The following is a 13773-nucleotide window of genomic DNA, read 5'->3' on the forward strand; positions in this document are numbered from 1 at the left end:
ATCAAGTGCTGCTGTACTTGCTATCGCTGGCCAAGGCGGGGCAGGCCCATGCCTCCATGACCAATCTGGCGGCTATCTCCCGCTACACCAGAACCCTGGGGCGCTCATCCCTGTGGTCCCATCGCCTGGTGAAGGTGTTGATGAAAGGACTGTTCCGATCGTTCCTGCCGGCGAAGGCTCCGGCCCCGGCGTGGGAGCTAAACTTGGTTCTGACGAGGCTCATGGGGCCGCCATTCGAGCCTCTGCATTCAGCACCGTTGAAGTTCCTGTCATGGAAAAATGCGTTTCTTGTGGCCATCACCTCTGCACGATGAGTGGGAGAGATCCAGGCTCTTTCCAGCAAGCCCCCATACCTGACTTTCCACGAGACAAGGGTGGTGCTGAGGACGCACCCCTCCTTCATGCCCAAGGTTCCGTCTGACTTCCATCTCAACGAGCCCTTGGTGTTACCTGTTTTTTTCCCGTCACCTTTGTCGCCGGCCGAGAGGACTTTGCACTTGCTGGATGTCGCTAGAGCGCTGAAGTTCTACTTGGACTGCACGAAGAGTTTTCGGAAGACATTGCAGCTGTTTGTGAACTTTGGACCTGTGAGCCAAGGGAAGGCCCTCTCGAAGGCTTCCATTTCCAGATGGCTCTCCGGCTGCATCATGCACTGTCACCGGTTGGCAAACCGACCGTTGCCCGGCCGTCCGAGAGCCCATTCGACCAGAGCGATCGCTGCTACCACGGCGTGCTTATCTGGTGAACCCCTGCTGGACATGGAGGTCGACGCACACCTTTCAGATTCTACTGCGTCGACCAGGATTCCAGGGAGGAGTCCAGAGTCGGCCAGGCAGTGCTGTGCAACCTTTTCCCCTGAAGGTGGGCCTGGTGAGGAGGTAAGAGATGCTTAATGTTGAGCCTTGCCACCTCCCGTGGTTGTGCATGTGTGTACTGCTATGTATTCTTATATTCATGAGCATGTGAATCCATGCCAGACCCCATGCTGGAGAAGGAACAAGTTACTTACCTGTAACTGTTCTCCAGCATGGGTCTGGCATGGATTCATATGCGAACCCTCCCGCCTACGCCTCTATGGCTCTTCACTTGGTCCTACTGCCACTTTATGTGCTACCAAATCTGAAGATGGCTGCCAGAGCAGGGGCTTAGGTAGAGGGCAGTCATTGGCTGGGGGCAGTATGATCCAGAGACCAGTGATTGGTTATTAGGAGAAAGACGGTTCAGAAACTGAAACTGATTTTTTTTCTTTACCGAGGATTCCCAGCCTGACGATGGGGAATATTCATGAGCATGTGAATCCATGCCAGACCCATGCTGGAGAACAACAGTTACAGGTAAGTAACTTGTTCCATACAGTTGATGTGCATCGGTTTCCTAATCCCAGCTTTGCAACCTGTTAAGAATGCTTTGATTGTGGCCAACTCACTATTCCCCTCTGCTTCGGTTCCCTTCCATACCAATTTGTCTTTTGCGCATGCCAGGATGAATCCGTGTATTAGTGTTGCAAACATTAAATAGTTCCCACAGTGGTGAAATTTCCCTCAAACTAGGTTCCCTGTTTGTGGCATAGTTTTCACACCTGTGCCCGGTATAAAACGAGCAGTGTTGCATTCTGTAAGTTTGTGAATTAATTGACACTCCTGTAGCAAAGTAGCTATTGAAATTGCCCTGTTCAATGAAAGCCAAGCTCTCTCTGCATTACTCTCTTGCCTTCAGGGCTCCCTCCAGCCCCTTTTGACTGCAAGTTCAAAGGGGTTAATGGAGAGTGCATCAGTAATAATATCTTCCACTCATAAGTGCCAAAGGCCTATGTGGGAGTGCCAGGCAAGCCTTTTTTTTCTCATCAAATAATTGAAACCAGTAGTAACCGGGATGATACGTTTTGTTAAGCTAACCACAGCCTGTCTGGCAAAGACATGTGTTAACTTTATATTTTTTAAGGCAGTCATACAATTTCATTCCTGAACATTGAAGTTGTTGGATAATTCCAGTATTGCTACAGTAAAACACTGCATTTGTCTCTATGCTTTACAGTAAAGTTTAGGAAAGTGCATCTAAATCTGTCAGCTATTTCATTTTGTTGGTGAAGATACATCACGTTCAATAGTGAATTGAAACTGTACATGATTACACAGCCAAATGTTTTTGATGGGAAACCTAGTTATGTTACTTGCTGGTTTGATCCCATACTCCTTGACATTCTATAGTATAATTGTGTTGCTGTATACCAAATACCCTGCATATGACATGGCAGCAGACTACATTACTCCACCTAGTTTACCCAGCTCTCTGCCTGCTATGCCATACGCTCTACTTAGTCTTACTTTCTTTCCGCTTACACAATGAATACATAGATCTAACTCGATGTTAACACAAAGTAGTGATCACTAGTTCCATCCAGTCTGTACATCTATAGATCTACTGCAATACCATACATTGCAGTTAGCCTCCAGAGCTCCCTTTCCTCTATAATTATGATTGCATTATATAAACACCTGCGGCAGAGAGCTTCCCAAATGGTTTTCAGTGCCTTTTTTTTTTTATCATATCTGTTTATTTGTGTGCATTCATGCAGCTAACCTTTCACATTTTTACAGATACTTATCAAAGTCTCCTCGTTCACTTGCATAGTCCAGTAGATTTTATGAAAGAGTACCATGTGCAGGGGATGTTTGAACTTTTATGTACCATTTTCTTAGGTTTCACTGTGCATGGCTGCACTCTGGGTGGCAGCACTGTCCCAAACAAAGTGGGTTTGTGGTGACATGCACCATTTGTACAGAAAGCACATTTACATGTCATCCGCTGCCAAGGGTTGAATGCATTTCTCTTAGGTTAAGTAGGTAAAGTAAGTTACTCGACCTGCAGGTCTAGCAGAATTGTAAAGAATTTTCAGGGCCTCACTCAACTCACTAATGTCGTCAATGCTACACAAAAATTTTGTATTTATGTCTACGGTACAACTCCATTCTGGTGACAATAAAAATGTTTGAAGCATTGCTTATCAAATGGGTTTGTTTGCTAATCAAGGACATTTTAATTGGCAAACTCTATTTTTGAAAACTAATGTATTCCTTGCCTGTGTAACATAATATAAACATACACTGGTAATTGAGTCATGCTCTTCTTTTTGAAGAGGTGCAAGAAGCTATGAAGCATGCACAGCAGAAATATAGCATAGGACCAGTAGGGAAAATTGAACAATGGTTTGCTTTTTTTTCCCCCCCTTCTCAGATAATGATTTACAAGGCACAAACAGTACGGGATCTCTGGGTGGCCTTGATGTTCGTCGGCGAATTCCAATAAAGCTCATCTCCAAGCAGACAACTAATCCGAACGCCAACACCAACAAAAACAAAATTCAAATCCGCTCTCCCCGGAGCATGCCCAGAGTGCCTATCAAGGCACAATCTGGTGACGAAGGTATTCTAGTTTCATTTCTGTAACTTGAAATTGTGAGTTGACTCGTTCCATTACGATTTTGTCAAATTAACTATTTTGTTGCAGAATTAAATAAGGTGCCAATGCTGAAAGGGCAAATGGGATTTTTGGTGGCTGGTCTTTAGTTCCAAAAAGGGCCTTGAAAGCCAGCACTAGAGTTTTTAGGGCTATTTTGTCAGCTGAAAATATACTTGTTTGAAAGGACTACCAGAAGCGTAACGTTTATTCAGATGTAAGTTAAGGAAGTGACAACCTCAGTTTTTTGCAATGCATGTATTTATTGGTGGTTATACAGTTAAAACATGTGAGATCCACAAAATACTGGGCAACTGTGTAGACTAAAAAATATGAAATATTACTTATTAAAAGTTATGCACTCCTTTTGCTATAAACCATATATGCAATGGCAAGTACAATGTCACCGTATTGAGAAGGGCTTCTTTGTTCTACATTTACCCAGGCGTGTGAATTTCTGCAACAATTTCGAGCAAGCACTGCATCATAACTTTGCTTTTCTATTTTTTAATAGAAGGATTTGATTACGAGGAAGAAAGGTATGATTGCAAATCGGGTGACATGTTTGTGAATCAACGAAGATTTCCAGGGCACCTTTTTTGGGATTACAAGGTACAGTCATGACCTCATTTGAAAAAAATAAATAAAATGCCTTTGGTTTAAAAATATATTGTTCAATTGTCATTTGCAGGTGCCTACTGGTTATGGTGGCAGAAATGATATTGATAACAGCTTGCCATTTATATGTCCATTATTGGTAAAATTTGACATTTGTCCCAAAAGTGATGCAGGTGGATGGGATTTCATTATTAAAGTAGCTTTTCCCCCTTTCTTTGAAAAGAAAAAAAACTTATATTTTGGCAGGTATTCTACAATATGAATGTTGCACCTCACCAACATTGTCCTCAGATATTGACTTTGCTTGCCATAGACCTTATTAATTTGTTTTGATCGATTAAGTAAATATCAAAAGAAACCACTGAATGTATTGTATTTACCTTTTTTTGTTTGTTTCAGAGGATTTGAAACATTTTCCTCATAGCTATTCATTGTGGTTTCATTGTTCTGGTACCAGATATTTGATTAAAAAAAAAGCTTTTATGTAATGTCAATGATTTTAATGTGTACAATTCTTTCAGATCTGTCACTATTAGTGGCTCTCTAGCTTTCCCTCCTTTCTTTGGATACTATTATGTTCATTTAAACACATGTATTGGCTTGTGAATCTGAGATTTGTAGTGGACAGAATATTCCCTTTGGGATGTTCAATACAACTTTATGGGGGTTACTCCCTGTCTAGTGTAAACAAAATTACTACAGGTACGCTTCAGTTGCTTATCGTGCTAACATCGATTGTATAAGACATGTCCGTCCCTCTGCCGTGTAACTTAATTACATGTTGATAGGATTAGTTCATCTAACAAAAACACAGTACAACATGGTTGGCAGAAGATTCCCATTTTTCTGGGTCCTTTTTAAAATGGCTATTAACATGTAAGGTAAGTGGTGTCTGTACTGATCTCAAGGTTTAAGTTAAATGTGAATTTAGGCTATGCCCATTTAGAAGCTCAATATGCCAGGTTTAATGAAAGGGTTTCTGCTGCCTTACTGAATAAGGTCTCAGTCTGATGGTTTAAATCATCCAGTACGAAGATGGCATGTGTCTGTATTAGGATGCACACAATGTGGTCCTCTTGATATGTTACATGGAATATAGAAACACTGGGATGGTTTGGTATTGGTGTTGGAAGTTCAATGACTTCCTAATCTCTGGGACAGTTAATACAGAACCACGGCAATTGTTTGAAATGAAGTTTGTTAAAACTAAGAGGCTAAGGATATTGTCCACAATTAGAGCCCAGTTTTCCTTGCTTCCTGACATTTAAGACCTCCCCTTAATTGTGTTGGTAACCTTCACATGGATAAGCTCCTGTGAGTGATGGGGTTGAATCTCTGTAATTACGCGTTTGAACCTACTTTGCCCTCCTGAATTGTATCTTTCTTTAATTTTCCTTTTTTAGGTCTCCTATTCAATCTTATCCTGCTTTTGGTCTAAACATAGCAATTTTCTTAATTCAGACTTCACTTGAGTAGTTTGTATCTTTGTGAAGAGCTTGTGCTGTATTCTGTTTTCCTCCAAATTGGTCTAAATGTGTTCCCTTTTCAAAAACGTACCATGTTCTGCTCCAGTTTTGTATCTTAACATAGTGGGAGTAGGTTTGCTGTTTTGATTATTAGCAACTGCTTTGGCTTGCTTCTCCCCAGGCCAGTGCACTCATTAAGGAAAAAGAAAAAGCACTGATTATAATCATATAAAGTGTAATAAATGTCCCAGAATGAGTCTGGATGATGCTTCCTCCTGTGCATGTACTACTGAAAGCCAGATCTAGACTTTAGTGAAATCTAATTTGGAATCTCTTCCTTGTTAGATTTTAGATTTATGATAAATCTTCCTGACCCGAGTCAACCCCAGAACCTTTTGCTTGGACTTGATTATTTTTCCTGGTCCCTAGGTGAAGGGGAATCTGTTTTCCCTCTATCTTAAGCGTTTCTTTTTTTATTTTTAAAGTGTTTTTATGGGGGACCTCTATGCCTCTCCATATTGTGTGACTGGAGTTATAGTTCCCTATAACATTTGGGATTAGGCTGGGTTGCACCTTCGGGCTTCCCTAGTTAATTTCTCTTATTACCTCTTGGGAGAAATACTGTTCACAAGAGTAAAGTGGGATTCCCATCTCCATTACATTTTTTTAGTGAGCCAGCACACCCCCACCTTATGTGGAGTGCTGGGGATATGCAATGTTATCTCCTTGCTTACTTAGCTCGAAACATTTATTACAATTACAAGTTGAATGGCTGGTGTCAGTGACACTACTTGAATGGCTTTTAGTCATTATTACTCGACCGCTGTCAAATCAGCTGGGGTAATGCACAAGAGGGGTCACCATTCTACTAGAAGGGTGGGCTTTTTTTTTGCCATTTCTTGTATTCTTGCTTTTACTTGGGTCGTCTTCTGTCCACCAATGTCCCGGTTCAAGTTTTGTCCTCGGCGGGAATCCTTTGTATTCCCTGATGAGGCTCCAGAGTGTCTCAGAAGACGAGCAGTGAGAGAGAAGTTCAAAACTCTACAGCCTCTGTCTTTTTCCTTTGTTGAAAGGAACCAGTTCCTACTGGGGGAAGGTGGGAGGGGGCTGGCTGTCCTGTCCTAATTGGACAGCCAGACCGCCCCTTTCTGTAAACGGCAGGGAGAATTTGCAGTTGTGGTGCTTTAGGAAAGCCTACTGTCTAACCAGAGCTTGATGTAACCCTTCCTTCCAATCGACGTGGAGGTCCCAAATGCAAAGACTTCTACCAAGAGGCTGGTGAGATCCACTAGTCTTGAGAAGACCTGTAAAACAAGCCATCGCTTGACATGCTGTGACATTGCTTGGCTGCGCAAAAAGCCCATACCAGGGGACCTTGAGCCTGAGTGTGGTTCATGGTCTTCGGAAGTCTGATTTTTGCCAAACTTTTGTGGGCTCCTGCTGGGCCCCCAGAGACACGATGCAAATTCCTTATGTTCCCTCACCAGAGTGCAGGACCCAGAGTGAAGAGAATCAGACTGGTGATATTAGTTCATCTGGCTCCTGTAAAAGGGCGCCCAATTCAGAGCCACGAGAAGCTGCAAAGAATCCTTTGTTGGAAACCTCCCCCGTTGATTGCTGCCGGTTTTCCTTCTGTGGCAATTTCTTCAGTCTGCTGATCAAAAACCCAGGGACCGGATCCTGTGCTGCTGCATCCTGTAGGCATCCACCCAGAAGCTCTTCTTTTCTGCTGAGGTAATGTGTTGACTTGTTAATACTTACCTTACGTCTTGTGTGAATTAGGTGGATCTGAGTGGGTGATTGGTGTAATTGGGAGTTTGCTCATACTGTTTGCCCATGCCTAATGCTGGAACAAATAGTCATTCTATGAAGTCCCAGTCCCTGAACACTTTTTAAACTAATTTTGAAGCTAATACCTGTTGAAGAAGATAGCCTCTGGAATCAGACTTTCCTGTACCTACACCCTATCTTGACCTGTCTACAGCTTGCTCCTAGGCTAATGGGGTCCCCTCGTCTGCCTCATGCTCTAAACTAGAAGGACGTTGATGATAAGGCTTCGGTCTTGAAACTATAACCAGTGTTGAAAGTACTTACTTGCAAAGAGGTTAGTGTGGTAACTTTGGTTACGTAATAGAATACGTTGCAAGTGTTAATACTTGCCTTTAAGTTGCTTGTTGCTCCTTTTAAAAAGTATAGATGTTATTTTACTAGCTTTAAATTGTGGTTTGCACTTCTAAAAAGTGATGGCATTGGTAGTTTTATCATTTCTAAAGTGAATGAGTGTTAAAGCCTTCCAATAGGTTTTACCCACCTTGACCCGCTGTGTGCTCTTCTAAATGTGTGTTGGTTTGCTTTCTGTGATCTGCTTTAGTGCATTTCTAAAACCGTCTTGGAGTTTGTCTTTTGAGTTGCTTGTAGCGCCTCTGTGAAGTATAATACTTACTGACCTGGAATAGCTGTTGCTCTTCTTAAACTGCAATATTGCTGAGCTAATTCAACTGAGTGCTGGACCGAAGTCACTCCATGTGTGGTTGGAAGAGTACATGGTCAATCTACTCACCTGCTGGGTTATGCTTTCCCTGAATTGCTTCTGGGCACTTCTAAAATAGTTTCACTAAGTTCATACTTCTCCTTGAGCAGTTTAAGACCCCTCTAGATATTACAAGTTTTTACTCTTTGAACTGTGTTCTTAAAAAGTAACATTGGTGTTTAACGATACATTTTTGAAAGAAGAAAGTTATGTTGCAAGAGATACTTGTAACCGTGTTGGTCCAGTTGTGTATATAACTGAACACTTTGTATTGGGACCAATATGGCCTACTACCCTTGAATTACTTAATGTATTCTGAAAGTATACCTAACTGTGATTTTACTCCCCTAGAATAGCTTAATGCCATTTTGAATGTGTTAAGTTTGACTCACCTTGACCGCTTATTGTACTCTAAATAAGGTTATACTGTAGTTTGTATACCATAAGTATTGAGTTGGTTTTTATAAAAAATTTTTTATAGTACTTACTTCCCCAAGACATATCTTGGCCTACCTGTATTAAAAAACTATTTTTATTTTTTACAATACATTTTTCAGTGTTTCTTTTGGACCATGTGTATGCTATAATTTCTTTGTAACTTCCTACAGCCCTCTCTCCCGCCTAACATAAGCCTAGCTGCGCTCTCTACACTACCAAATGTTCTCAGGTGATACAGCCTTCTACTAAGAGTGGAGTTTTGTACTGCCCAAGATATGGTTTTATGAAACCTTTCGGACAGTTTTTATAAAGTCCAGCTAACACTCCCTCCATTGCAGAAAAATGTGCTGTTCTCTTGCACAAAGTGGCAGTGGTTTCCGAATGGAATACATTCCCGTTAGGAGAGGTCCTTCGAAGACTAGGAGATAAAAGGATGGTTTCTTTCAGCTCTGTGCTCATGCCAGAGAGTCGCTGACCTATTACTTTTAGGCTACATTGTTTCCCGTTAGCAGTCAATGTCAACGTAGGAGAGCATGGTGGTTCCATCATACAGTGCAACACTTATAATCGAGTCTTCTGTGAAGCAAGGCAAAATTATTTGAAGGTTACAGGCAACATTGCTTCAACAGTATCTTCAGAGTTGTGACCCTACCTCTTAGCTCCATGCACTGTTTCAAAGTCAAACCGGTATTTCAGTGCCAAGGTTGATTGAGCGCATACAGGCCACAGGGGAACTACCAAACGTTACACTTCTAGAAATCACTGGTAGAGAATGACAAACTTATTAGTTGGTAACTTACTGTTCCTCGTGCGGTTTAAGGTCAAAGTTGAGGGCTCTCCCTCTATGGTGGGGGCAGCATGGATTCTGGGGATTATCTCCAGAGAAACAACTCTGCATCAGAGCAGTCTCAGGTGCTTGGCCAAATCAATGGTGAATTGCTGTTGCTGAGGATGCATATGAAACAAGTTGCCATTCTTGTTACCAGTTGCAGGCAAGTGGCTGTAGCTGAAGTGTGACCAGAATGTGGAGACCCTGCAGTTTGCATTTCTTTACTTCCAAATTGACAAGCCTTCAACTGTGACTTGTATGGTTGCTGCACTTCTCCAATTCTCCTGCCTCTTACTTGGTCCATGCTTTGACAGGCAGCAGCGATTTTGTTTGAAACGGAATACTGGAGGCTTATGACCTAGTTGTGCTTTATGGCCTTTTGTCAGGCTTGTTGTGGAGGACCAGCTCAGCCTCTACGGTACAGTGGCAAATTCCGTGCTTAAATGGGCAGATCTTTAATAAATTTGCATGCTTTGAATGTTGCCAGTCAAACTGGGACACTGAAATAAAGTGAGGAGGCGAGGTGAGTGAGCAAGGAGCTTTATTCTGCGGCCCCCGAGAACTCTGCGTCGTCGCCATGGCAACAAGATTGGGCCTGCTCAAAATGGCCGCACGCACGGCACGCAGAGAGGTCCTTTTCTCTGACTGCCGTTGGTCGGCGAGTCAAAGGATGCGCGCTCGTGCAACACGCTCGCTGTGGGGTGCCCCAAATATAAAGAAAACTGGTACCTCTCACGCTGTCCGTGGTCAAGTTGCTGCCGGCGGCCTGGCCCCCTCTCCCTCAGGGCGAAAGCATCGGGGAGGCTGCCTCTGGGGAGGCCGCAGTGATGGGGGGGCTGTCAGGTTTCCTTCTCTTATTCAAGTTTCCTTTTTATTATTTATCCTTTTCAGATTAGCTTTGTGTGGGTGGGAAGTTTTCCATTATAGTTGGTTAGGCCTTAACTTGCTGATTCAGAATCCTGGTTCTGACCCAAGGCAAGATGGAGCCTCACAGTGACAGCTCTGATTGGCTAGAAGACAATGCTGAACAACAATGAACATTCTAAACTGTTACTCTGTGCCTTTCATCATCAAAACCCCATCTGAGAGGACGTGTTCAGTGGCTGCTCCTGCTTTAGTATTAGGCCTGGTGGATTTTATCCTTCAGATCTCAGCAGTTGAGCGGCTACTTTCTTGGGGGTTACAGGAGAAGTCATCAGCTGGCAGGAATTCGTTTTTGAAGATAGGAAAAGCAGGAAATCTTTGTGAATTCGCTCAGGAGATAAGTGACTTTATTTTTACTGTAAATCTGTTCATCTTAATAACATTCTCCTGGAAAATTCGTTAAAGGTAGTGTTTCTACTAAAACTATTGAACTCCCGGAGTGCGCTTGTGTTTCCAGTGCGGTGTTCCTTAGCGCGAGATTTTGACTGTCGCGTGCGAATTCAAGTGAGCGCGTGCTTTCTAGCGTGTGTATTCCGAGCGCGAGTAGATGTTGGTCTCGTGCAATTTTAAACGCGCGTGTGTTTTATAGCGCGGGTGATCCTTTGCGCGAAAAGCTATACGCTGCGTGAGAACTAAAGAGCGCGTGCGATTTCATAGCGCGGGTGATCCTTAGCGCGAGAAACTATACGGTGCGTGAGAACTACAAAGCACGTGTGAAATACAAAGCGCGTGTGATTTTAGCGCGGGCGTTCAAAGCGTGAGAATCTGTTCGTCGCGTGCCATGTGAGTGCGCGTGTATTTCCTAGCGCAAGTGTTTCTTCGTGTGAGTATCAATTCGTCGCGTATGGAACAAGGATCGCGTGTGTTTTTTCCATCGCGAGTGATTTTGCGCGTGAGAATCACTTCGTCGCGTTTGAACTCAATAGCGCGGGTGTTTTTATTTCGCGTGTCTCGCAGGAGAACATTATTGCGCGTGTGGACTATTGCGCGTGTGGATTATTTTGATCGCGCGTCTTCATCCGTTTGCGCGTGTTCTTCAACCAGGAAGATTTCTATGTGAAGTTCATCGATAATTTAAATGGAAATAACCTGCGTGTGCATTTAGCACGTGTTTCCTCTTTCTTCAAGGATTCAAAGACTCAAGATAATTATAAATAGTTTGAAAAGTTTTGAAATGACAAGAAAGAACATTTTAAAGACAATCTAATTGAACTACCAGTGCATGTTGGAAAAAAGACAAACAACTAAGACTTCCAGTTTTGCCTAATGTAAGAAGTTGCTGTGAATTTCAAGTATCGCAAGTAAGAGAGATTTTCAGCTTCTTATCCGCTTCTCTAAGAAATTTCAAGAGAAGAACCAGGTAGGATTCTTAATTATTAGTTAAGGATTAATGTCTTCCCATTCATAAGGTTAAGTAAGTGAATTAAGGAAGTGTATATGCTATTCTTTATCCTCTGCAGGTTCAGCACTGATTAGCCTTGACGCAGTCTGCCTGGTGTTGTTTTGTTGTCCCATTCCCCCTTTCCCTTTGGGGTGTAGTTTACAGAGCTGAATTGAAAACTAGTTCTGGGAAATACATCTCAGGGGGATTGTCGGGGGTTCAGCAGCTTCCGCGGATACAGGACCTCTCAGCCTGACGGGCGGGGGGCGCGGGGGAAGGGCCGCCGCGTGTGCCGCCGTGGATGCAGCCAGAGCACGGAGGAGGGGCTCCGGGGGCCGGTGTCGCTCACTGGGGCTTGGCGAAAATGCTCCTTGTCGCCAAATTAAATAAAGTGAGGAGGCGAGGTGGGTGAGCAAGGAGCTTTATTCTGCGGCCCCCGGAGACGAGGGCTGCCAGTTGGGAAATGAATCTTGAACGTTCCGGGTTGGAACAGGGGGAGGAGAGCATTCTAATTCCGGGTGGAATGGAGAGATGCTTAACATTACAACAGACACCTCAGAAATCCTGTAATGTTTAAGACTAAAATGGTCTATCACATTTCATAACGTACCCACTTAATCTCAGGCGATTTGCCCTTCAGCCAAAGAGGTGGGCATGTCCTAAGCACCATCCACAGAGGATATTTTAAGATCATAATTGCACATTGTGCCGGATGGAGTCCTCTATTTAAGGTCTAATTTCATAAGAGGATGCATCCTTTCAAACCTTTAGTGGCCGCAAAGTTTGGGGCTTCTGCCTCACATCCATTCAGATGTCCTTTTATATTCATTGGCAGAGTATTAATGTGTTGTGTTGGCCCTGTAGTACTGGGGTTGTGCAGGCCTCATCTCCATTGACTTGCATTGGCAGGAATGCTGCTGCATATGCATCCCTCTCCAGCTGGCTAGGCCAGGAACCTGGAACTGGTGCTCTCCAAAGGGGGTTTACACTGGTGCTGTCTGCTTCTTAAGGAGTTTATTTGGGGTTACTACTGGTTCTTAGACTTTTCCTAGAGGGAACATTTCTACAATTTAGCTCCTGCAAAGTGACAAAAAAGGTACTTAAACATTTTTTGTGGGGGCCCTGAAGTTTCTCACCACACAGACATTTTCGGACTTACCTGGCAATAGGGAATCGACTTTAATAAATCACTGCACTCCTGTCCTAAGATGTTTTAGGATACTATAGTAAAACTTTTGCTTCCAGCGATTTCTAGGTGTACAGTGGGGCTCATTTGGTTACTATGTATATCCTGCCTTTTGGTGGCCCTTGGGCATTGGTGCGTTCTTGAGTATGGTTTCACTGTGTAACCGGAGGGTTTGAGGAATACTGTGATTGCGGATCCTGCACATGGCTGTGTAATGTACTTTACGGATGTCTATGGATCCCTTTTTCTCCCCATCCTTTAGGATTAAAATGTATATTGCTGGCTACCGGGAGTAGGCCTTGCATCTAGCTTTGTTTGTGAAAGGTCTTTAATTTACCCATTTAGTGTTTTTACCTACACTTGTGTTTTAGTGTGTTCCCTGTCCTAAACAAAGTACCCATGTGACCTTTCAGTGACTCTTATTTTTCAATATCCCTGTGTAGTGTACTTTGTTTTGCCTATTTGGACAAACTGTACCTGCCCACCAGCCTTCTCCCTCCAATGAGAGAAGCCCGACTCAGCAGCCAATTGTAAAGCACTTGCTGTATCTTTTGGTTGAAACCCTGCCTTATCCTAAGAGTAGCTAGCTTCACATCCTTTACCGAGGTGCTGTGGAAAAAATCTCACTAACAGTAGAGAAGGAAGGGTTCATTGTATCCCTTGTTTTCTATCATTGGCGTCTTTGTTGAATTCACCCGCATCTCCTGTTTGATAATGGGGTGTATAGGTATTTTTCATTTTAAATGCAAAACTATTAAATGTTTGATAGAGATTTAATTCAAGTGTTGTAATATTCATCCGGGCGGTGGGGACTTAGTATTTGTGAATTGGGTGAAGATACATTTAATGGAGAACTAGGACTGCACGTGCTCTTACTGGGAATTAAGCCTTGTTATAGTTTCAGTAAGACAAAGAAGCCATGTTGAAGATGGTGGACCCACTTTA

The 13773-nt window shown here is 43.1% G+C and overlaps 1 protein-coding gene across 5 annotated transcripts in view; it reads left to right on the top strand.

Moving 5' to 3' along the window:
* Positions 1–13773, top strand: part of CBLL1 (Cbl proto-oncogene like 1) — a 148748-nt gene that overhangs the window by 70767 nt on the left and 64208 nt on the right. For all 5 annotated transcript variants that reach the window (XM_069629149.1, XM_069629151.1, XM_069629152.1 and 2 more), the window contains exons 2-3: positions 3235–3423; positions 3971–4068. In XM_069629149.1, the coding sequence (XP_069485250.1) occupies positions 3235–3423; positions 3971–4068 (287 nt within the window). The remainder of the gene's footprint in view (positions 1–3234; positions 3424–3970; positions 4069–13773) is intronic.

The sequence above is a fragment of the Ambystoma mexicanum genome, chromosome 12, assembly GCF_040938575.1.
Source record: "Ambystoma mexicanum isolate Mex_15411 chromosome 12, UKY_AmexF1_1, whole genome shotgun sequence".
In the NCBI taxonomy this organism is placed as follows: Eukaryota; Metazoa; Chordata; class Amphibia; order Caudata; family Ambystomatidae; genus Ambystoma; species Ambystoma mexicanum.